A 24,584-nucleotide genomic window follows, 5' to 3' on the forward strand; every position below is an offset into this window, starting at 1 on the left:
TGTTTTTTTTTTTTTTTTTTTTTTTTGTTCCCTAGCACCATATCGTCTTCGGGGAGGCTTTTCGTCCAATCAGTTTTCCAGGAGGCGTTGTTCCAGAAGGTCCCTGCTCCTGAGATCGAAGGAAGAGGGACGAAGTCCCCCGTGGCGCGTCCTGCCTCTTCTAGGCGTCTGCCTATGTCCCTAGGGTTCCCATCTCACTGGGACGCTTCTATTTCTTCGACACAGAAGACCCAAGTACAACTTTACTACGCTTTCCGTGAAGCATCGATCCGCAAAAGCTCTTAACGCAACGCTCAGCGCGCGCCTTTCTCTTCCTGTCTCACTTCCACTTCCGCCATTCTCATCTGACGGTAACATCTCGATCGTTCTCTGCCGTAGAGATTCTCAAATGGCTTTAACGAGAAGCTCCGAGTCCCTTGTGTTTCCGTATTTCTGTCCGGTGATCCTGGAGGTCCCGTTGACGCGCTTCGGTAACGGAGGTACTAAGGATGCTGACGAGAATAAAAATTACTGTCGCGAATACGGCTCGGAGGCACTTGGTTTCGACCTTAACCTTTTGCGGAGGGCGAGGCCGTAACGAGTAACGAATGAAAAGGCTGCTTTCTAATTTTGCCGAGGAAACGCCACGAGTAGCCCACGTTGCGTCAATTTTTAGTCGCCATTCGCGGACTCGCCATTTCTCTCGGAGAGGAGTATTTCTTAGCGCTGATCCTACCTATGGAGTTATACCTGTTATTCAACTGCTGGTCGTCTGGCTGGCAGACCGGCTGATCGGTTCACTGGTTAACTCAATGGTCGACTGACTGTTTTCCCTGCTGAAGGATCTCTCTGTCTCGGACCGAGAGGGTCAAATATAGCGGAGCCAGCGTAGTCGCGTAAGATCGACGCTTTTTTTTTTTTCTGGCAACGAAAGAACCGAAATCGAGTGGCTGCTCCTCGTTGTGTGTACGTAGGGTGAACGACCGAAAGGCAGGGGCACTAGGCTGCTACCCTCAGCGAGCATAGAGAGGAGAGTGAGAGAAGTGAGAGGAATGAGAGTGAGGGAGAAGGAGAGGTACAGGGAGGAAGAGAGAGAGAGAGAGGAAGTAGTGGCACCCCCAGCCGCGCAACCCCCCTCTGCTCCTCATCCTCCTACTCGTGGTACCGAAGAGGATCAATACGAGCCACGTGGTGGTAGTGTGACGCTTTGGAAAGAGAGAGAGAGAGAGAGAGAGAGTGTGTGTGTGTGTGAGAGAGAGAGAGATTTCCCGTGTGCAACAATTGAAAACCGCCTCATCCTCGCAGGGTTATCACGGGGTGCAAAACACGAGTCAGACATTAGGAATTGCGGGTCGCTGCTTCTTTAGGACCGACCGCAATTATTAGAATTCAGGCCGATCCCGTATCTTGCCATGAAACGGGGTTTAAGATGGATCGTCAGGATTTTTTAGGCCTGAACCTCTTCAGCGAAATTTTTGAACGCGCGAGAAAAATCACTTACTTGAAAGTAACGCGCATTCGGCGATCGAGGGATCCATAAAAAATTGCGTATCTGATGCGTGAAAAATTGTAACGGTTCGATAGAAACATAGCTGCGAGCTTATTAGTGTATTGGTCTCTTGCATAGCCGCGTTAAAACCTACCCTTGCGGATTGCTTTAGCGGAGGGTTGCTGTTACGGGTGGTCTCCTACATTGCACACCCCTGACTCTGAGTCTAGGTCGGTCGTTCACCCCGTGAGCATCTCCCCAACAACGACCCCTATCGCCCCTACATTTCCACCACCCCGCGACCCTTCCGCCGTTTCTCCCTCCCAGCCTCGAGTTTACCGCCCCTCGTACACTCGCCTGGCATCCCTTCCGCTTCTCGTGACGTCATCGCGGCGCTCACCCTACCGGCCACACAGGGGAAGCTCGGCTGAACGAGAGCTCGAGAGGGTTCGAAGGTAGGAGAAGGCTCGGATGCCTGGATAGGATGGTGGGGATGAACAGGGGAACCTTACATTGGCGTAACGCACGAGGGACCTCTTCCGTATAACGACACAAAGACCCTTTGCGGTATCGAGTAAGAACATTTTAATATGACTTTTAAAAAATCGTCTACGTTCTCCCGACGTACGAATAATTTTGAAAATTTCAACCAAGAACCATCGAGATCCTTCGCTCGTATCTTGTTTACCGTTGGCTTCTATTTCCGTAAATATTATTCATCAGCGCGCGTCGTCGTTGGCGTCGCCGTCGTTTATCCGTCGCCCTCCCAAACTGACTTACGTTAATCCATAGTGAAATCAGGCCGGACCTACACGGGCTCACCTCGATGAGCCTTACGATTCGGCAATCTCTGCCCCGTCGCGATCCTTGATCGCCCTGCTAATCGGTATCACTTTCGAAAATTATCCACGCCTTGGAATTTTTGTCAACGAGCGACTTGACCTTTTTTTCAGTCCTTGCATCGGGAAGGCCGTTTATGCCAATCGCCCTAACATATTACCATACTTACGGCTGGTGCGTGTAATTTCTACTCGCGTATAAATCTCGCTCGATACGAGTGCGGGATACTCACGGTGAGCAGAGCGTCGTTCGAAAAATCGTATCAGCAGAACCGACGCAGAAAATACTGAAGAATCGACGGATGGGCGAGAGGAGCGGAGGAGAAAGAGGGAGACCTTGTCGCATGGCAATGCGCGCGGACCGAGCTTTCGATCGCTCCTGTTCACGGCCGTGTTCTCGCTCGGAGTTAGTCATCGGTGCCCGAGCGTGGCGCATAAACAAAAATATGTAATGTCTCAGCCCGCTACTCCCGTCGGCTGTGCTAAGCTGCGCGCGATGGGGAGACGCTTGTAAATATTATACGTGGGAGCGCGGGCGCGAGAAGGACAGGGAGAGGATCTTAACGAATCGCCATCCGAGTTCAGTGAATTCAAATGGCAGCGACCTGCGAGCGCCTTGAATCACTTTCGTTTTGGTACTGCGCTCGTTTCGTCACGTAAATTATCGTTACGTTAGCTAACGGGCGACGACCACCTAGCTGCTACGTTTTCGAACGTAAACAAGGTCTAAGGTAAATATGACTGTCGCAATTGTCCCCCCCGGTGCATTCGAGGAAAAAATTCTATTGACATTGAAGCTCGTTCGCTTCGGAGACTCTGGGCTTTGATTGACGTCTCTGGTTATTGGTCGTTGTCGGCGAGTGGCTGATTAAGTTTTTTAGTACACGAAAGATCGTAATATCTAGCATCGTGTAACACTGGGTACTCTGTGTGACAATGGGGCAAAGGAAGATCATACGTGGTGGCTTCTCGCGGTTCTCAAGAGCGATGGGACTAAGAGAAAGTTAGCGACCTCGCAGGTTCTCCTAGCAGCGCGCCGAGTTCTCAATCTTTAATCGAGCGATTCCACCGTCTTACCAGTTGACTCGGTGGTCACGTGTATACCCGCCTTAAGGAACGCTGGTCCCCACGAAAGTTCCTCGGTACGAAGCTTCGCTGGGAACCTCTGAAGTCGCAAGGCTGTTACACGTAAAAGGTGAATGCATCGGCGCTTCCTACGTTTACGCAATCGAATGTCCAGGAGGGGGGTCGTGAGTCCTCGTGGTTGAGGAAGACGCGGAATGGCGGTGGAAATTATTCTTCGATGTCTCATCGTGCGAACGCGAACGTGGAAACGATTTTATGAAAACGGCAAAAGCCAGGCTCCGTTCTTCCATTGAGGTTACGAATGAAAATTTACGAAGCTCGATCAAAATTGAGATCTCGAGATAAAAATTTCGTTTATGGCTCTCCATGTGATTTCATCGAACCAAGCGAAAGTTAGGCCCTTGACATTCGCGGTGTTCGGTAATCGGGCGAGATTTAATTTGGAAACTCTCTAATGACCATTTTCGTAACTTTTGATTTACGAGGAAAGTCGATCGCGAGTTTAAAGGGAAAAAAGTGAAAGGTTTCTCGGGGATTTCGACAAAAACTGTGGAACCAATTCATAGCGATCCCTGCGAAAACGAAAGGATTCACAGAACGCTGAGTTACCACTGGTTTCACCATTGTTTCACTTTGCCCGCGAAGATCCTTCGATTTAATAAGAAAGATTTGAGGAAACTAAAAGTTTCATGGATTCAACTTTGCATCTTGTTACGAACACTGTTGCCACGTGCTTATTCTCGTAGCACGAGTAGGTTAGGAAGGAGAGCAGTTTAATGGGCACGAGATTAATGGATATAGGTATACGTGTATGTACAGCTGGATAGCACGGACCTAAGACGGCAGGAGAAAGGTCAGGCCTACAAGGAAGTGCTATAGCATACAATAGGTAATGAACACTTTCTACGCTATCTCATAGTCCGTGTCTAAATGGAACGTGACGGCGTTAAGTAAAAACCACAGCTCAAAAGTCGACGATCGCAAAATCGAATTCATTTCCTGAGCGACTTCGCGGCACACGGCGTATCCTATGGCGTTGTAAAGCGTCCTGACCCGCACTCCTGGAAGGGGAAAGCGTGTCGAAATCAATGACACGCCAATATTCGTACAACTCGTTTCATGATTCTCATCCGTTAGGTACATCGAACCAAATGATTCTGGTACATCTTAATGCGAGGAATTGAAAGGAAAAAAAAAGAAACCGAAAGGTTGATTACTGTTTTACTATAGTATATGGTAATAGAGTACAGTGAGGTATTGTTTTGACAACAAAAATTGATTCAAAGAAATTGTATTATTGACGAGTCGGTAGACGGATTTAGAAAATATTCGTAGACTTGAAGTTATATTTATTTAAGAATTATTAATAATTTAAAAGTTGCGCGAAACTAGGGTAGTCCATTTTAAGAAACAGTGGTTTATTCATGAGTTTCGAACAGTCATTGTCCGTCTTTCTTTTATGCACGTAAATACGCGTAAGTTATTCTCTCTCGCAGTGAATAAGAGACCCAACAAATTTGACTATGCTCAGGAAATAAAAAGAAAAATTTCTTGATCCCTTATTCGATTTATCGGTATGTTCGTCTTTCTCTCGCTCATGTAAATCCCCATAAATCCATCTCTCTCGCACTCGCGGGGACTCTAGAAAATAGAAAAACTTATAAATCGACATCGTCAGCCATTCTTTAGCTGGCTAATCGAAATGAGAACATTTTTCGGCTAATATTCATATCTACCGATTCATTCGTATCACGATTGGTATTGCGACTGAAGGAAAAGTTTAGAAGCACACTTTCTCGAGCATTGACATTTTTTTTTAACGAAATCCAAATCCGGATCGTCCTAAACGTATAGGAATCCTAATGAGTGCAACGTGCTCGGTCCAGAACGAGGGTCTGAACGTTTAACTGGTTGCTACCAAAGAACTTGAATCTTGACCCAGAAAGCCTGACTTACCGGACGGCCTACGGTACACATTGTACTCTGTACACGTTTTATACCTATACTGGATACTACTGTGTACACATTGGTCGTACAACAACAGTCGCACTTTACCGCGAGGGCCATTTTTTATTTCGCGGTCATGTCGATCGCTGACAATTAGTCATATAGTTTTTCATAGTGAATTGTCGACCGCATTACGTGATAAGCCGCATGTATGCTGAAGGGACTCCCGGGAGTAGTGCAAAAAGTTCGAAATCATCTGGACGGCCGAAAATCATAAAGCTTCGAGTGATTCAAATCTTGGCGGTTTCTCTTGTGCGCACGCTAATGAGAAAGATAATCTGGTTTCGCTGTACACGTTTGTCGTACGCGAACGGTAACGGAGCAACCGGTTGTCAGGAAAATTTTATCACCCGGAAACAGTATTTCTTTTTTTTTCTTCTTTCCGTTTCGGTGGACCTTTGCCGGCGCAGGAAGATTTCACTCTCGTGGAAGAGGCTGGAGTCTCGCGGGAAAGAAGGGAAAGTAGTTCTGTGAGTCAGTGGGGCTTGCGGTACTCTCTGAACGCTCGAGTCAGTTTCAGCTGAACAACCTTCCTTCTTCTTCACTACTGTATACTCCGTGCTTGACGCTCTATACTCCGTAGCCGCGGCTATGTTCATCCTGAGCCTAGCGGTAACAGAACTGAGCCACGTCGTGGCGCTAGAGACTAGATTAGACGAACCAGACAAGACGGCGTTGAAGCCGGTTTGAGGTTTTTTTTAAAAATAAACACAAAAGATAAAAATAGAATTTTTTAAATGACTTTATGGATATTTAAAAAGTAGGCAGATTCTAGTAGGGCAACGGTTAAACGGTTTATACGAATATAATAAGTCCAAGAGGAGGATAGACGTCCGCTGCTGAAGTCATCCTACGACGAACAATACTACTTGACCCGAATACGCGTTGAAACGGGAAGGTTTGACCCCGATCAAAGTAAGAGTAGCTTAGACGAGGCTTATCGTATTTTTTAATTGGAATTTTCAAAAAGTGTCAAAAATTTTTTTTCTTAGCAAATTTTTCGTCTTAACCATATTCGGACTTTCTGAGAGTCAACCTATGTTATCGAGTGAGCCCTAGTCTTCCTTCCCAGTAGTCGGTGGCTGCGGACTCTACCTCTGTACGGGGTCAAACCTAGCTGAGCAGGCGAGCAACATTGCTGAGCTGGTGCAGCAGCAATTAAGTGTAGATAGTGACTTTTGAGGTCAAGGGAATTCACTAGATGGGATCCTTGCGTCGCTTCGAAGGAGACACGAGCAAAGATCGGCCAGTCCGAAACGGCAATTGGTGGCATCGAAGGATAGTTGGACTTTTAAACGTCACCGGAAGTGACGCCAAGGCCGTGCGTACCAGCAAGTTTAATGTAATTTTCTCAAGCGATATTTCAAATTCAATTTGACCCTGAACACTCGAAATTCTCTTGCCCTGTGTTCCACGCGTCCAGATCAATTTCGCTCTTCCCTCCTTTCCCATACATATAAATGTCAAGACTATTCGAGACTATCACGACCCTCGGTCATGTAAAAATACAGATCAATATGCTGCAGGAGAGGTCGGATCATCTACGCGATACGTCGCCTCGGAGCATAGACCCGTAGCGGCTGATCTCGCTTTCACGATCTACCTCATTCTCCAGCATCCTCCGCAAGCAATGCTGCGGACGATGGGCGTCAGTTCGGAAGGTGAAAGTTTTGAGTTATCAAACATCGTGGCCTAGACCGTAAGAATAAGTAATACGAACGGATCGGACCTACACGAGGCCGAGCACTTTCTCCTTTGGCCAAGAGGACGGTCCTCCCTGGCCTCCCGGTGGCAAATCCCACCAATAGAGTTCTAAAACGCTTTTCATGGAAGTGGTAATTCTCCAGTGACGTGCACCGCTGAGACCGAACGAGATGGGAAACAAGTGATAAAAGTATCATTGTATGGGCTTTTATTATACAAAGAAAGTGGATACGAGGAAATAATTTTTTTTTAATAAAAAATTATTTAACTAATCCTATCGAGTTTGCTTATCGTGACGTATCCACCAGATCGAGCGATCTCCGTGGGGTATTCTATGGAAGTCATAGTTGCAGCTTGCAGTATAGAGGATAGATTAGTAGTATTCGCGTTCCCCTACTGGAGAACGGTGAGCGTGCGTTTACGAGGAGGGTACCACTTCCACAGTTCCACAGCGCTGGCGGGTTCCTCAACAGAGCGCCGTTGCCTGTGGCCGCTGTCCCAGTCGTCGGCCTACTTTGTCCAAGCCAACTGAGCTCCTACACCACTCGGAATTCACGTAGTCGCGCGAATATCCCCACGTTTTCCTTCGTCTTCGCTCTCTTTCACTTTCTCTCTCTCTCTCTCTCTCTCTCTCTCTCTCTCTCTCTCTTACCCGTTCAACCACCCCTACCCCCTACACCGCGGATGATTTTCGCAAGGGTGCATCAACCGCGCAAGGTAATACCCAAGGAACAAGGGGTACCACGTGTTTCCGTGGGTACCGTGACTTCTCCTGGTCCAAGAACGTGAGCTTGTTCGGCTGCCTGAGACACTTTCCTGACCGTTGCGCGCGTGAAAATCGGCGATTCAGTTTGGACTACGGTGGATTTCTGTTTGACCGAGTGAGTGTACCGGATACGGCATCAGTGTTTTGTCCGGTGTCGAAGAGTTTTTTTCCCTAAAAAGAACTTTTTGAAATTTAATCGAAAAGTAAACCAAGGCGAATACCCGTAGATGGGAAATCCCGTGTGAAGGTGCTTAAAAGATGGTGACGGCTAGGACTCGGTCGGCGAACAGGAAGCGCCGGAATGAATTTATCGGATGAACCCAAGTTCCCAGTGGGACGGTCCATCGGGATCCGCGAGACGTCGCTAGTTGGCCACGAGTGAAGATCCGAGAAGGAACCGTCCACGTGCGTACACTGCCAACTGACCTGATCTCGAAGCAATCTAGTGCACCGTTTCTCTCTACAACGCACGGCCATCCTTGGGAAGACTTTACCTTTAAGGATCATCCCCAAGAAGCGATTCACTGCCAGTCGCAAGTTCCTCCCGATACGTAATAATATTGACTGCCGTCCGGGATTCTTGGGTTAGCGAAGGACAAGCTACGAATAAACGGAAGGAGGAAGGAGGGAAATAAGTAAATAAGAGTGAATGAACGAAGGATGCGGCGCGCCGGAGTGGGCCACGCGAGGAACCGTTAGCCGTGACGCGTAGAGGAGGACGACGGGAAAGACAGAGCGAGGACGTAAAAGAGACGTTTTACTGTTAGGACAAAAGATAACCCACATTCGAGAGCCAGGCCCACACGCGTGAACGAGGTCGCACGCGCAATCGTCTTCATCGTCATCCGCCTCCGGTTCATTCTTTTCACGAGGCTGATCATCTGGCTAGAGAGGTATCTCAATCGTCATTCCATGTCACAATTGGACCCTGGAAATATGAAAGGGAAAGTGGCAGTGACGCTGTGGGTCAGTTGACCCTTCGAATAAATGAGGAATAAGAACACGAGCAAGTGCCTAAGAAAGCGGACTAGGCGCCGAAAGGAGTGAAGACTCTGCTGGTCCGGGAGTCGATAGGTTCGCCAGTCCCTGAAGACGTAAGTCCCAAGACGCCGTCCTCATTCTCATCTTCACCGTCATCCTCACGGTCATCCGCGTCCGTCATTGTCATCGATCAAAAGCGGTGACGCATCGGCACTCGTAGAGGCTCATCGGGGAAGATCGATTATTCGTATTTTGGATGTTCTAATCGGAAAAAAATGTAAGTCTACAGATTCGACTAAGCGTTAGACTAAGGATTAGGAGGCAGTTATACGTATAAGTCCAGCCGATTGCACCGGGTGACGTTGTGACGTATCTCCGATTCTCTTCTCATGGCTATGCTAAGCCAATTAAGATACGAGGAGAACGATCATTAAGGAAGCTGATCGGCTGTGGGAGAACGCGTGTGTATTTGACGTGCAGCGAAAGGTCTAGGTCGCCGTATGGATATGAGGGGTCGTATACGAGCTGTCGAAAATTGCGAGAGTTAATAATGACGTTGCTCGGCGCATGGATACCACTACGGACGCCTGACGGAAGATCTGGTTATATGGCTACGCAGTAGTAGGCGCACGAGTAGGCGTTTTTCACGTTCTTATGGAAGGAACTTCGATGCGAGGTTAAGCGATACCCGTGGAACACGTTGGGCACGGGACACTGCGCGAAGGTCGTTTCCAAAATTAATGATTCCCACTCGTGCGAGGATGAGCGTCGGAAACAATAAATTTTGCGAAAAAAAAAATATTTAAATGAAAAAAAATATGTTCGGCCGATTCATTGGCAAATAATTAATAGCCAAGTCCCTGGTCGCGAACTTGTGAACGGCCATTTTGGTCTGAGAAACGTAATAAAATGTCAGTCGTCAGCCGTCAGTCGTCTCTGGAATTTCATGAGCTGTCTTCCTCCTCGTTACGTAATGTCCCTTTGACGTTTTTACTCGACGATCACCTAAGTATGGGGAAATCAATGCAAGAGCAACCTAATCAGTTATCGGAATAAGAAATATTTTCTTTCCGTGTGTCAAGACTGACGCGTCAGAATGTCGGAACGATATCGGGCCGCGATTAAAGATACTGCGAGAGTTGGACGTCACGGAAAGTGGAGTCGCAGAAGCCAGAAGTTATTCTAGCGGATGAGCACAGCCAGTGACGTCCCTAACCTGACCTAACCTCTAGTGCGCACGCTCTCGATGACGAGGAGGTTGGGATAGGTCGGGGATACGAGTTGTATACGCGCCGCGGCGCACACGCTATATACGTACACGGCAATTACCGAGGGATCTCAACCAGTAGTTGATACCCTGGTAAAGCCGATAATGCGCAACCGGTGTTACCGAGGACGGAGAGTCCGACGTGAAAACATCGAGAAGAGAAGTGAGATAATGATCGACGTGAGGAAATATACATAAAATTTAAATATCAATTAAAAATCTCGATAAATAATTAATACCAAGTCCGATAATTTTTCCGGCAGTCTATTGGACCCTGGGCGCAGCTAGATCATCGTCGGTCGGGACCACGTGCGCAGAAACAGATAACGAACGGCAGGCTCGCGACCTATGCCAATCTCGAACTATATATATCTCGGAGTAATCGCAGCGTTAGCTACGTGTATACGCGGCTGTGGGACGATGCGACTGCGGCAAGGTGAAAAGATGGGGAGGTACGAGCATATTGGGACCTGGTCCGAGTCTCCGACTCGAGAGGAGTTCAGGGCACCCTGATGGCACCCTGATGGCATCGTGGTTCGGGTTGATTGTCTATGAGCTGCTGAATTGGCCTGATCCAACCCACTGATGCATCGTCCTAGCATATAGTAAGGTAGCTACAGTGCATTGCTGAAGAAGGATCTTATGACTTGATAAAACTTAATGTCCACCCGTCGAGGATCAAGGATATCCGCGATCCGCGGTAAATAGCTCACTGGTAAATCGAGGTCCTGCATTACGAGGTTCTTCCTTAAAGTCCTGCTGGAATAATTAGCGGCTAGGAACGCGTGGCTAGTATGAGCAGCATCCTTGCATCCAGTGATCTCATCTGACCCTGACACGGACCTAGCGAGGAACAGCTCTATGAAGGTGCATGACATTTATTTATGAGCTGTTTGTGCGATTGGGGACTTTAGAGGTAACAAAAAAAGTTGAGAATTGTCAAAAGTCATCGGGGACTGACCGACGTCATTTGGTCTCGTTACTTCCGCTTTGAGGCTGCGAGAAGACACTTGGACCGGATGTGGAATTTGCGTTGTCCGCGTTGTTAATGGGAATTCTCCTGAGACGAATATAAGGCAATGGAGCATTAATGTGTTGCGAGTGAGAGGAAAGATCGGGGGATCGATGATTATTCACTGGATCTCTCGATCGATCAGGACAAAGCGACAGGAGGCCGCGGTGGTTTCTTCTGATGTTTCTACTTACGGGACAAAAATAGCATGACGGTATATGAGAAACGCAATGCGGAAACTGGCGCAGCCTTCGTCGGGACGACGCAGCTCGCGAAGTTGCAACTGTTTGTAACGCCGAAGTTGTTGCCTGTTTACGTACAGCACTGCCAACTGGAAGTAGTTTTCTAGCTGCGTGTCGATCGGCGAACGTGACTCTAAATTAGCGTAATTCTATATCTGCTTTGTAGAGTTATCGGCCAATGCGTTCACTCGGGGACGAGGCGCAGGTCTTGAGAAACCTTGCGAAGCCCTCGGTTCAAATTGTAAGTCGAACCCTATGTGAATCCAAGACGTACACAGGCATCTCTAGATAAGACCCTGTCGTCAAGATAGCCCGGTGACTTTTAAGTTTTGCCGATAAAGCCAATCTGGTAGCAAAACAGAGACTTAAGGTTTGCGATATGTAGGCATAGTACAGGCTAATTTGATTGGGCCAGTGAAATTATAAAAAATTACAACTCCCAGTAGAAATTTCATTATGGGAATCAAAGGCCAGTCAAGGTCCCGGTTAGGTCCGTAGTGGGCCAACAGGATCAGGCCCTGAATTTACGAAGAGAAATTTCCGTTAGAGACCCTATCGTCCAGCCGGAAACCGATTTCTCCGGAGTACAGAAATTTCTACCAGCTTTATATTGACGTACAGTTTACTGGGATAAACCATACTCGACACGTACAAGAGTGCATGCCTGCCGGTGTGATTGACATTAGTAAGTATGCCATGGCCGACCGCTCGCAACGTGTTGGTACGAGCAACCGCTGCACTGCCTATAATACTGACTACGCTGGCTACACTACCTACACTTGCGTGCTGCGTGCGTCAGTGCGTAGTCCGGGCAAAGAGAGTCACAGTAGTCTCCTAGAGGAAACGTGGAAGAAGTAACGGCGGGTTTGAATGTTCGGCAAGAAAATATTGACGGATCATCAAAGGGAGCTTGACGGATTCGCCAATAAGAGCCAATAAGATTTGACTGAATTCCCGGTGTCGTGGGAGACTGCCGAGGAACCAAGGAAACTCCTGGTGTCGCGGCAGTGCCCAACGTGACGATGGCAAAGGGACAGAAAACTATAGCGATAATGAAAACGACGAGAGCGCGTTACGTCAAGGTCCTCTCGCGTAAGTACTTTTACTTTCGACCAAAATATGCGTGAAGGAAACGCGACTGTCTGACCGTGTCTGTTCCGTCTCTCTTTTGCTCGGTGCATCGCCGCAGCCTCTTTCTCTCGTTGACTTTTTCGTAACTTTCATCTCTGACTTTCGTTACTTTCTTCGGTTAAAAGTGAAACACTCGGAAATCCAGCTCTTGCGTACCGTTCGGTAGAACCCCTCTTACTTAGACGGACCCACTTATCGAGTCTTACCGTTACTTCTTCTTGTTCTCCTTGTCGGATACACTTGGCTATTATGAACCAGCTGCGACTCCCACTCCTGGAGCGATGATCGTGCAAGAGAGGTCCATAGAGAGTGAGAACAGCGAAAGAGAGTGGGCGGACGGGCCCCCCGTTAGCTTGCTAACTTGTAATCAGTTAACTAAAACGAAGACTAGGGTCCCCTTGGCTGAAGAAGCTGGGAACGGGTTAACGGGATCTTCGTCCTGGGTTAACATCCAGGGGGATGATCTTCAGACTATTCGGACGCGGCACCAGGTCACTTTAGAACATGGTCTATATAGCTGATAAGGTCGACTAAAAAATGGAAGGGGTCCAAGAAAAATCGTCAGGCGGATTCTGCACGTAAGCGATTTGATGGGTCCTAACGGAGCATGGTTGATGCGTTCTAGTCCAGGGGCGATGACGTCCAAATCGGTTGAGCTGAGAGAACGAAGATCGTCGTGTTTGAGGGAAGGGACGGCAAAGGAAGGGAGGAGAACAGAGGGCAGGGGGAAGGAAGAGATCGAGGAGGTTTACGTTAGGCGAGTACACGAGGCGAGTCCGATCGGTTGCGGCGAGAGAGTGAAAGTTCTGGCAACCGGTACGTGTTGGGTTTTTGGCATTGGGCTTTGGGATTGGAGGACCTCAGTTGGTATCGAGGTCACTGCTACCACCACCTCTGCCACCATGACTTCGATGATCGCGTGGCCCGCACCGCGACTCCCAAAAACTTTGAGCCGCCCGCGCGTTCACTTCGCTCTCGTAATCCTCCTCCTCGTCAGGCAGCAGGCGAAACTGCACTCTCTCGTTCCGCGCCCTTCTCGCGCTCGGACACTTTGACACAATTAGTCGTTTGTTTGCCGTCGTGACGCACTGACGTCGCCACCGACTGGCACCTACTCCTAAACGGCAAGGGACAGGTCGCCCGAGGTGTCTTATGGTGCCGGACCATGTGATCGAACGTCAACCGCGATGTCCGTGGACGGATTCTCGACTGTGATTGGAATACTGTGATCGACCAAGCCCACCAAAAGGAATTATCGGGGATTCGCGAGTGAAGGCAGCAGCGCTACTCTCCGGCGCGATATGAACTCTAGATCGAGTTGGACGATCCGTTTGATTTACAATGCTATCCTGTGCCAGCACTGAGGAACAAGTCGCGATGAGAACGTCTGGATAAAGGTGTCATACTATGTGTGCAAAGATGAGCGTACTGCAAGGTCGTCACTTAGGTACGGAAATAGTTCTCTTAAGATTCTACGAGGACCCACCTCAACTGGGTGGGCGAATTTTGAGGTCTGCAATTGCCGTAGCAAAGACTCGTACACGGGATTCTCAAGCGCACCTACGGGTGTCTCCCTGGGTAGCGCCGATCCCCCATTCACGAGGATATCCGCACCAGTTTTCCGCTTCCGCTTGTAATTCCCCTCGACTCTTTCGAGGAGATCGTACTACTCTCCGTTGTCAAAGTTGGCCCATAGCCGCCTTCGTCTCCTCGATTCACTCTACGGGTCAATAGCACCGTGCGGCCCGCTTTCGCAATTGCACGCCTCGCTAATTGCAAATGACAATTGCGGCTCGACTGCGCGCAACTGCGACTCTGCCAGTCTCTACTTTCCGCTGGGAAACGTCTCTAAACGGAAGCTTTTTCTCCCGTTAGCCAATCTCCCAGGCTGGTTAATCGGTAGCGTTGCGATTGGCCAGGACTGTAGGACTTGCGTAACGCTTAGAAACCTGGCGCTCTCTCTTTCTCCCTCGCTCCTGAGCGCAGTGCCTGGGATGACGGAGGAGGGTGAAAAATTAATCGCGAAGACCACCTAATCGCGAGATTCTCCCAGCCTGATTCGAGCTCGGGGAATGACTTTCGTCATGGGTCAATTTAGCGAGCGGTTAAAGTCACGTCGTCTCCTGCGACGTCTCCTGTGGCACCGACTTATGACACAACGCGGCAGAGCTTCGCACTGAAGGAAAAGTAAGGTAAGGCCAGTGGTATAATAGAAACTTTCACTGCAAGGGTTCAACGTACCCGGTGCCGACTCTCACTGACCGTTCTCGCCGCGACGGTTGCCCGACTCGGCACAACCAGTCGACGCTAGGGAAGTTGAGGTAGCGCCCGAAGTACATACAGACCGCTGTTACCGAACCCCGTTGGGTTCTTGGTACCAGCTTCTCTACGCTCCTAACCTAAACCACGAACCCAGGTGGAATACACGCTAAAATCGATCGGACTAGCCAAGACGGTGGTCCAGTGCTGCGCCTGAAGCGCGACTCGAAAAATTCTAGTCGCGGCTCACAGCGAAGTATCGGTACCTGGTAGAAGAGTCAGGCTGCTCGCTTGTGACGCTGGCGACGGAGGGAGCTAGACTTACGTTAGGATGTCATGGCGTGGGAGAGTCACTTTCACTATCTGCGGCCACGTCCGCTAGCGGTAAATTCACCGAGCTATATATACATAAAACCCAGCGTCTTGTGCCGAGTGCGCTGACTGAGTGCTATTCAAACGTGCTGCCATCCTGACACACAGGATGTTACGTGCGCTAAATAATGCCCCTGACAATAAATATGATAATGGCCAGGTCGACGATAGCGTATATCTATGTATACCCAACTCGATAAACCTAATAAAGGAATAATAACGTCTATGCCAAGAGCCGTTAATGGGCGAGGTTCACATTGAATTTCTATTCGCGATCACTTCCGGTCTTGTACCTTCTTCATCGCCAGAGTAAATTCCACTCGGGCGGGAAAGAATCCAGATGGACCGGCGCGTTAAAAATATCACGACCATCTGCACTCCTGCCGTTGCACCCGGTGCAAGATGGTAGAAAAATTTTAAAAATATCAAAAAATTAAGAGCGCCTCAAAAGTTCGAAATTTTTCATTCGATTCATACTCCAGCGGGAATCGTCAGGCGATGTAGGACTCGGGGCTGGTAAAACTAGGAAAGCTGGCGGTTTCGCGAGCTTGCGTGGCTCCCGAGTGCCTGAACTATAAGCTAGACGTAGGTTAGTACATTGGCGGAGGTATACCAGCTTGACGATGGCGCATGCATGCATTGGTTACGCAAGAATGGTGGCGTGTGTGAGACTGCTGACCCACATACGGCAGGGAGCAAGGACCCCACTGCACCACGTATGTATACATCGAGAGGTAGTCGCACACAAGGGCCGTATCGTGTCGCACGATGCTGTCGCACGCGCTCCTTTACTCACCAATACGAGTACGTGACTCTAGCGACTAGTTCTAAAGCCGCGTCCACGCGACGGCGAATAGACACCTCGACACCCAGAACAGAATCGGATCGCTGGGCAAGACGTTGCCGGAGGGAGGAATAGAATACAAGAGTAGAGGAATAGCAGAGGTCGGCGCGTCTCGGCTTCGAACTAGTCAGCGCTGATCGCGACTCCGAAACTCCAAAGTCCAAGTACTAAAATAATATATACTGCCTTTACAAATATACACTGGCTTTGTGTATATCGAGCAAGTCGATTGTCTTGACAATCTCATTACTCCATGATAATTAATACGTCATTCTAAAACGAAGACTGGAAGCCCTCTCTCTGCGATCCATCGACTGTATCTCCTTTTGCACGTGAGGAGAATCATCTACGATGCCCCGATCCAATTGTATCCATTGGCTGAAAAGGGGTTAATGGCGAATCATGCCTTCGGCGCAATCGAAACGTGCGTGGACGCACTGTCACGTCGTGTCGGTAACGTAGTACGAGTCGCGTTGACGATTTCAATCGACGTGGAAGGGAATCACTTGATATCAATATGAAATATTTCTGATCCATTGCCTCGTGCTGAAGTTTACATTGTTTACTCTGTTTTACGTTGGGTATTGAGCTATGTAAAATTACTTCGATTAAAGATCCTTTTCTCTTTTGTGATTTCAGGAATTATGACCCTTACGAGCAGCCCGTGTGAGCTAGACAAGATGAGCTTGTTCCAAGACCTCAAGTTGAAAAGGAGAAAGGTCGACTCCCGATGTAGTAGCGACGGTAAGGAATACCTTATTGGCTTATCTCGAAGTCTAATTATGATAAGAAAGTAGGCACCTACCCCGTCTCGCTCCGAGGTCGTTCGTATTAGGCACTATTATGGTTCGCCAAGAATACGCGTGGGACCTGGTGGGCAGAGTTGGGTGACGGGAGCCGAGGATGGCGCAGGGTCAATCTGCCCACGCGGTTTCCGGGACAGGCACCGGCTAGTTTGGCTGCAGCTCTACTGCTGACAGGACGCGCTTACCTCGTTCCCGCGTGCAAAACAAATAAATCCAACGTCCTCTTCGGGGAATCTGTAAACCTTTGGGACCCGTCGATTGAGATGAAGTCGCAACTGTATCGGGATAGGATGCTGTGATTTTCTTCCCGTTCCTTGCTCTTCCTCCATTTGTCTCCGTTCGTCCTCTTTCCTCTCTCTGTTTCGAACCATCGATCCTCCGCCCACGTTGGGTGCAGTTGTGACGTCGATACGACCCAAATGCGCCTCAATGATCCGGATGGAGTGCAGCGAGCTACGCGAATCCAGGATCATGAGTTTCGCTTCCTTAATTCAGTGACTCCTCGCGGTCAATGGCAGCACGCGCCATTCCGACCCGGTCTGGTCCATCCTCAGCCCGACTCCTGGTCTTCCAAAATCCTAAGCGTTGCTCAGCGTCGACTCTTCCAATTCCCTAACGATGAATTATCACGCGCTCGATCCGTTCCTCGGAAGAGACTTTCCTCTCAGCACCATCCCGTCTAGCAGCTCCTGTCCAAGATATTTCGGTTATGGGAATTACTACGGGTTACCGACATTCGCTTATCCCGACCCAAGTGTCTACAATCCGTTCCCGATACTTGGCTGTCGATATCCCTGGACATTCGTAGACGCCTTATCGACTGTCAATAATGGTAAATCGATTAATTCAGATGGCTGCACCAGCGCGTTAACGTACGTATGTAGGTACAACGCGAGTATAATAGTCGAATCGATCGTCACTCAATGAGATCAAATAGTATCGAGCTCAGTCGTTGGTATTGTCATCTGTGTGACTATTAATAGTTAATCGAGAACTAGTAGCCAGGTACAATCACAGCTTGGCCTTGTCAACTGCATTCCTTCCTTGACCTACACAAATGCTCGTAATCCTACATCCTTTTCGCCCGATGAGTTCTTCGAACGTTCGTATGACGTGCACTCATCGGATCACTATGCAGTGATTTCCGTAGTTCTGTTAGCACCGGTAGGTCCAGCTCTGGAGATTCTAGTAACTTCGGATGCTTCAATCATTTCTAAAGTCACACTAAGGATCTGAATGGTACTTTGATTATAATTAAAAAAAAAAAGGAACTCGGCACAGTCAGGGACCGTAGGTGCATAATCTGTTCTCTTTTGTATCCTTCGCTCGAGTTATCAAGTAACGCGCACCATATAAATTAATAGTCTAATTAATACGTTCGCCTTGATCGGTCTGGGGTAAAAATGGTTATGCTCGGAAGGCTATGGTTACTTTTTGCGAACCAGAACTTTTAAACCGGTCAAGCACGCGGGCACGTTGCCTTGCCACTGGTTATTAACTGCATCGTTTAGCGACGAATGGTGATAAATGTTATTAATCATGCCGGTAACTGGCCAGGCAAGCCTAGCACGAGGACGAGAACTACGATGACGATGATTAATTAGGTTCGGTGTAACTCAGGCCATCAGACTCGTTCGGAGAGGGTTCAATGACCCTCCCTCATTTTCCCTCTTGTTCTCTCCTTTGCTCTCTCATATGTATATGCATAAACTCTCTCTCTCTCTCTCTCTCTCTCTCTCTCTCTCTCTCTCTCTCTCTCTCTCTCTCTCTCCCCCCCCCACCAACGTGGCTGTATCTTTTTTCTTTGTTTTTCTTTTGTCTTTTTTTCCCCTAACTCCTCTCTCTCTCTCTCTCTCTCTCTCTCTCTCTCTCTCTCTCTCTCATCTTTTTTCTCTCTCCCCCTCGGGCTAGAAAATCATTGAAAGACACTAGTTTCTGCGTTGCTTTGGCTTGGCAGGGGAAAGCGTGGCTGATACCTCGACTTCATCGCCGGACAACATGCCAGGCTCGCCGGGCTGCCCTGTGGTCAAAGTGAAGACGGAATTTCTGCGGAGTAGTCCGAGTCCAGGGACGCCGCGGGATCTTCGCGGACAGGAGATCAGGGAAAGTGTTTGCGACCGAGCCTCCCCGGACTCGGTCTTCCCGGAGGCGGTGACGCCGCGGACTGCCGAGGAACGTCTCTCCACCCCAGCGTCCCGGGCGTCGCCCATGTCGCCAATGCAAACGCACATCACTGCGGTCTCGACGACGCCGATGCCCCAGGAGGTCTCGAGAGGCGAGAGTCCAGACCGTACCAACCTTTCGTCAGCCCAGCCCAAGGAAGAATCCGACAACTCCGTGTTCGACGGCGGCGGGGGTCGCCAGGAGCTGAGTAACCCCCCTAGTCACCGGAGCAGTCCTTCGTCCTTTCATCCTAGCCAGAATCCCAGTCCGAGTCCCAGTTCTAATACCTCCCATGGAAATCAAGCGCCACCGGCGTCGACGCAGACGTCGAGGCCAAGACCGCCGTCGGTCCCACCGCACCTCCTGGCCCATCATCAGTTCTGGTCGCAGAATCCTGGCGTTCAAGGCTTCGCCACACAAAGACTGTTAAACGGCGTTATCAGCAGCGCCGTCAATTATGGACAGAACCTCAGTGGCTCCACGACAGGAGCATCGACGGGAGGAGGAACTAATACGGGGACTACGACTTCTGCTGGTTCTACCAATACGGGGACCAGTGGTGGAACGCTTGGTGGCGGCGGGAACGGGGGTGGTACCGGAGGCGGAAACACGGGAGCCTGTAAGACCATACCCTGCATCAGTCAATCCTTCAAAATAAGATATCAAGCAGTTTTGTCATTATTAATGAGTTCATGTGTTTCAGGCGAAGGAATGAAACCACCGGCCCAGAGGCCGGCACCAGCGCCACCTAGACCTCCTCCGACAGTGATAATGGGTGAGGTCGGAGGAGTCAGGACGATGATATGGTCCACTCCTCCTCTGGACCCAGTACCACCACCCGTTGCCTCCTGGACAGCCACCGCAGCGGCAGCGTCCTGCTCCTCTACCGAGGAATCCGCTGCTCAGCTGTTACTCAATCTCGGACAGGAGTCCCGAGGTAAACCACCAGGAGCCTCCTATTCTTCCGGTCCTCCACTCAACATGGAAAGGTTATGGGCCGGGGACTTGACCCAGCTACCAGCCGCCCAGCAAATGCAGGCTCTGAACTTGACTGCGAGTTCGAGTCAGCCCTGGGTCCGAAATGGAGGAGTGGTCAAATCCGAAGCTGCCTCGCAGTCGATGTCCGTCGCTCCTCCAGCACCGCCGTTACCTCCTCAGGAACACGAGGAGGACGAGCAGCCGATGATTTGCATGATTTGCGAGGATAAGGCTACGGGACTTCACTATGGCATTATCACCTGCGAAGGGTCAGTATTCACTCTTCTGACCTTCCTTCGCACTTTTTAATTCCATCAGTCTCTCCTCGGACTATCTTCGTCGATACTCCATCGTCTAAGTCCTAGAACTAACGAGCTCTAATCTACGAATATATTTGTACCTCATACGTCGCTTAGATAACTCCGTCTACCTAGACGTCTAGGAACTCCTTTGTATGATCCAATCTAAACGCCATATATTTAGCCAACTTTACAAGTTTGACTTTTTAATCATATAGTCGGCAAAGTGATGAATCTCGCGGTTGTCAAGGTTAGAACGATAGTCGGGTGCACTTTCATATACTTCCCGAGGAGAAGATAGTTCCTAGCAAAGTCCCGCAGGAGTCGGACTCCTGATTAATCCTGGGAACAAACTCGTTCACTTATTCATCTGTGTCGCTGCTCTCCCTGCGTCCTTACAAAAAGTTGTGATTAGCCAACGGAAGAAAAAAAGAGGATAACCACTTCCCACAGCGACGAAATTTCACGTAAACTCTTTGAGGCGTCCTATCTCATTGTGATGTCTACAGATGCAAGGGCTTCTTCAAGAGGACAGTACAAAACAGACGGGTCTATACCTGCGTGGCGGAAGGTGGCTGCGAGATAACGAAGACTCAGAGGAATAGGTGTCAGTACTGTCGTTTTAAGAAGTGCATCGAGCAGGGTATGGTACTTCAGGCGGTGCGGGAAGATAGGATGCCAGGAGGTAGAAATTCTGGGGCCGTTTACAACCTCTACAAGGTAAGGGAGACGATGATCAAGTAACAGTCTGTCCGACGTCACGCAATGATTTTAAATTCTGGATACCGTTTGTGGATTGCAGGTGAAGTACAAGAAACACAAGAAGACGAACAAGGGTGGTAACGTAGCTGGCGGCATGGGTGGATTGGGTAGCGGGGGTAACGTTGGAGGTGTGAACGGGTCGGGGTCATTGGGGGGCGTCAAAGGGACGATGGCGTCGAATATGCTGGACAAACACATGGCGGCTGCAGCTGCCGCTCACCACAGCCAACAACAACATGCCCAGCTGGCAGGGAGCTTCCTTCACCATCATAAGATCTCGTCCGGCGACCCGCTCAACTCTCAACCTACTCCCAGCCACCCGAGTCACCCGAGTCATCCAAGTCATCCGAGTCACCCGAGTCACCCCGCGCACTCGGGTCACCTGGTGAACGGCACGATACTCAAGACAGCCCTTACCAACCCCTCCGAAGTAAGTACTTCCCATTGGACGTCCTCATCGCTTGTCCGTTTCATCCTCTAGATTTTCATCAACCGCTTCTGCTTATCAGCATTTGTAACCCGTGTTCATCCTTCGGACCGTCCGCTTTGGCTCCCATAGCAATGTCCCCTGGACGTCGGAACGTGGACGCGGATCGCTTCTGTCGGGCTCAAATGAATGAACTCCCGGTGCAATTTCACTTTCTTACGAGGACTTGCGTAAGCCTCAAGGTTTCCCACATTACGAAAGCCACTAGATACGACTCTCGATCGCGCTGCCTCGCTCGCTCGTTCCCTCGGCCTTTTGCATCGCGCCGTTACGTGGAACCTACGGGTGGGTACATGCTCTCAGAAGTTCTCCTATATAAATAATAAGAGAATGCGACGAAATGACGAGATCGGTATGGCCGAGCAGCCAGTAGAGGCCATTGCCAAAAGTGAAATCGGTGACTCGGTATCAGAAGTTGGGGAGTCAGGAGTTCGTAGCCGGGACAAATATTGCCGTTGGCCCGTTAAGGAGGCCACTTTCCAAGCGGAGTACAAGTATGCAGCCTTCGTTGCGATTTCCTTCGGTATATTTTGCAACGAGTCGGCTGCCCCATGACCGTTCCTATTATTTGAGAAGACGAGCCCCGCTATCGGTACCGGTTCTTTCAAGTCTGCCGATTTTTAATTGGACTCGATGCACGCACGAGGACGCAGTCTGTGTTTCTGGTGAGAAACAAGGAGTCGAATCTCTCTTCGGCTGAATTTCTAGGAGGTAGAAGAGGCACGACTGGGTCCTTTCGGAGACTGACGGAGTCAACGAGTAAGGCGCAATGTTCGAGAAGCTTGCAAATGAAAAATCTCGTCCCGCTGACGTACTCGATATCACGGTACAACGTCCAGGTGAAGTAAACTAGGGACAATAGAAAATCAGCGGCAGCCGGTGCCAAGGACGGGCAGTTCTCGGCTGTTTCGTAACTCGTGAAAGTCTGCGCAAGGGACACTGACCTCACCCTCCTCCTCTGTCGGCTTAGGCGTCGATCGTCCCACGGTTCGCCGATTCCTACATTGCTTACTACCGTTTCTCTTCTCTCTCTCTCTCTCTCTCTCTTTCCCTCTTCCAGATCGTTCTGCAATCCCAATCCGATCCCTGCCTCTTTACTCTTCTCTCGTCACTTTCCTCTCTCGTTAATCGAACTCCGATTCGTTTCAGGTGGTGCATTTACGACAGAGGCTAGACAACGCGGTGAGCAGCTCGAGGGATCGCGCATTTCCTCTGGACGCTACGCTCGCTATGATTCAAACCCTTATAGACTGTGACGAGTTCCAAGATATCGCAACGTTGAGGGTAAGGATTTATTTTTGGGACGAGCTGTTTAACGTTCCTAAGTATTTCGAGAGTTGGTATTTAATTTTTTCTTTTTTATTTCACTCCAGAACTTGGACGAGCTGCTGGACCATAAATCAGACTTAAGTGAGAAGCTGTGTCAGATAGGAGACAGCATAGTATACAAGTTGGTGCAGTGGACCAAAAGGTTACCGTTTTACCTTGAGCTGCCAGTGGAAGTTCACACGAGGCTACTCACGCACAAGTGGCACGAGCTACTTGTGCTGACCACCTCAGCTTACCAGGCGATGCACGGCCAGCACAAGTTCACCAACGTCGCTAGCGACGGCACTGGTGCAGACTTTATGCAAGAAGTAATTACATTACGTCCTATACGTCGTCGCAACTGCACGGCCGGGTCCTGCAGACGGGGAGTATTTAGAAAGTATTTCCGCAAGATACTCGTCTCCTTTATTACGTGCGCGCGTATACTTTCTCTAGATATATCTTTGTCTTTCCCTTTCCTTTACACCGCCCAGCAAGTCTCTTTCATTTCCTGCCTGGTTCTCTTGATCAGCTCGCTGTGTCACAGCTGGATCAACAATCATGATCACGGTCACGCTTTCGGATAGGATCTCGTGCGGCCATTTTTTTTTTTTTTTTTCTTAATAACAGATTTTGCCCTCCTAACTCGATCCTCTCACCCATAGGTTTCAAACAACATGTGCACCCTCCAAACCTGCCTCACGAGTATGATGGGCCGACCAATAACAATGGACCAATTGCGGCAGGACGTGGGCCTTATGGTCGAGAAGATCACATACGTCACGCTCATGTTCCGTAGGGTGAAGTTACGCATGGAGGAATACGTCTGTCTTAAAGTTATCACCATGCTTTCCCAAGGTATATTTTATTCACACGAATGTCTCACAAATGAGTATAGTCATCAGACGTGCAAGCATGTGATAGATAAATTGTGGTGGTTTACTGAATGGATTCATAGTGAACACAGTCTGTGGAAATTGTAGACGCGATACGGAATTCACGTTTTCTACTGTATAGAGCATATCCTATGTCATTACGCGTATACGCTTCTATAAGATATTACTGCAAATAGAAATACCAAATGTAACTGTGCGCTCGTGCACGAATCATGAGTGAAATTAAATGGGAGAGCAAGAAGCAGCAGTAAGATGGATTCGAGTAACGTTAGTCCTCTCTTACTTGTGTTTTCAGCACGTGGAGGTACACTGGAATTAGAACAGATCCAGGAGCGGTATATGAGCTGTCTACGAAGTTTCGTCGAGCACAGTGCACCTCAGCAGCCAGGTCGCTTTCATGACCTTCTCCTGAGATTGCCTGAAGTAAGTGAACCTCGACTCCCGTACAAGCTACCGCAGCTAACCCAGACCTCATGCGACCTCTAATGACCTGTTCCTCTTCGACAAGACAGCATTATCAAAATCTAGATCATATCACGCGCCTAAACGTCGTCTTTCTTTCTTTTAATTCCAGGTCCAATCGGCGGCAGCTCTGCTACTCGAGAGTAAAATGTTCTACGTTCCTTTCCTATTGAACTCAGCAATTCAAAGATAGTAATTAAATAAAGGAGAGACGAATGAAGGGATGAAAGAAACAAATTAAACGAATGTGAGATAAAAGGTTAATTACAAATATAACAAACAAGAGGAAGAGACACAGGACAATGATAAAAAAAATGAATTAAACGGAGTTGACAACAACAACAACAACAAAAAGAAGAAATGGAAACGAAGCGAAATATATATGTTAAAATCGAACAAACGATGTGGACTCGTGAAGATGCCAGTGTTTGGTGCCGCGGGAGGG

General features: G+C 49.1%; 1 protein-coding gene across 10 annotated transcripts in view; it reads left to right on the forward strand.

Moving 5' to 3' along the window:
• LOC107274236 (hormone receptor 4) overlaps nt 1–24,478 on the forward strand; it is a 50,090-nt gene extending 25,612 nt beyond the window's left edge. For 7 of the 10 annotated variants that reach the window (XM_025091469.1, XM_025091470.1, XM_025091471.1 and 4 more), the window contains exons 3-12: nt 16,618–16,722; nt 18,742–19,566; nt 19,651–20,194; nt 20,734–20,944; nt 21,027–21,416; nt 22,623–22,757; nt 22,847–23,110; nt 23,447–23,639; nt 23,973–24,100; nt 24,252–24,478. In XM_025091469.1, the coding sequence (XP_024947237.1) occupies nt 16,623–16,722; nt 18,742–19,566; nt 19,651–20,194; nt 20,734–20,944; nt 21,027–21,416; nt 22,623–22,757; nt 22,847–23,110; nt 23,447–23,639; nt 23,973–24,100; nt 24,252–24,332 (2,871 nt within the window). In that variant the 5' untranslated portion in view covers nt 16,618–16,622 and the 3' untranslated portion in view covers nt 24,333–24,478. Of the gene's footprint in view, nt 1–7,660; nt 8,965–8,991; nt 9,129–13,554; nt 13,951–16,617; nt 16,723–18,741; nt 19,567–19,650; nt 20,195–20,733; nt 20,945–21,026; nt 21,417–22,622; nt 22,758–22,846; nt 23,111–23,446; nt 23,640–23,972; nt 24,101–24,251 lie in introns of those variants that run through there. The other 3 variants (XM_015753164.2, XM_015753166.2, XM_015753162.2) reach the window with 3 other exon arrangements.
• Nucleotides 24,479–24,584: the final 106 nt, after the last annotated feature.

This window comes from Cephus cinctus, unplaced genomic scaffold (genome assembly GCF_000341935.2).
Source record: "Cephus cinctus unplaced genomic scaffold, Ccin1 Ccin1_scaffold2545, whole genome shotgun sequence".
In the NCBI taxonomy this organism is placed as follows: Eukaryota; Metazoa; Arthropoda; class Insecta; order Hymenoptera; family Cephidae; genus Cephus; species Cephus cinctus.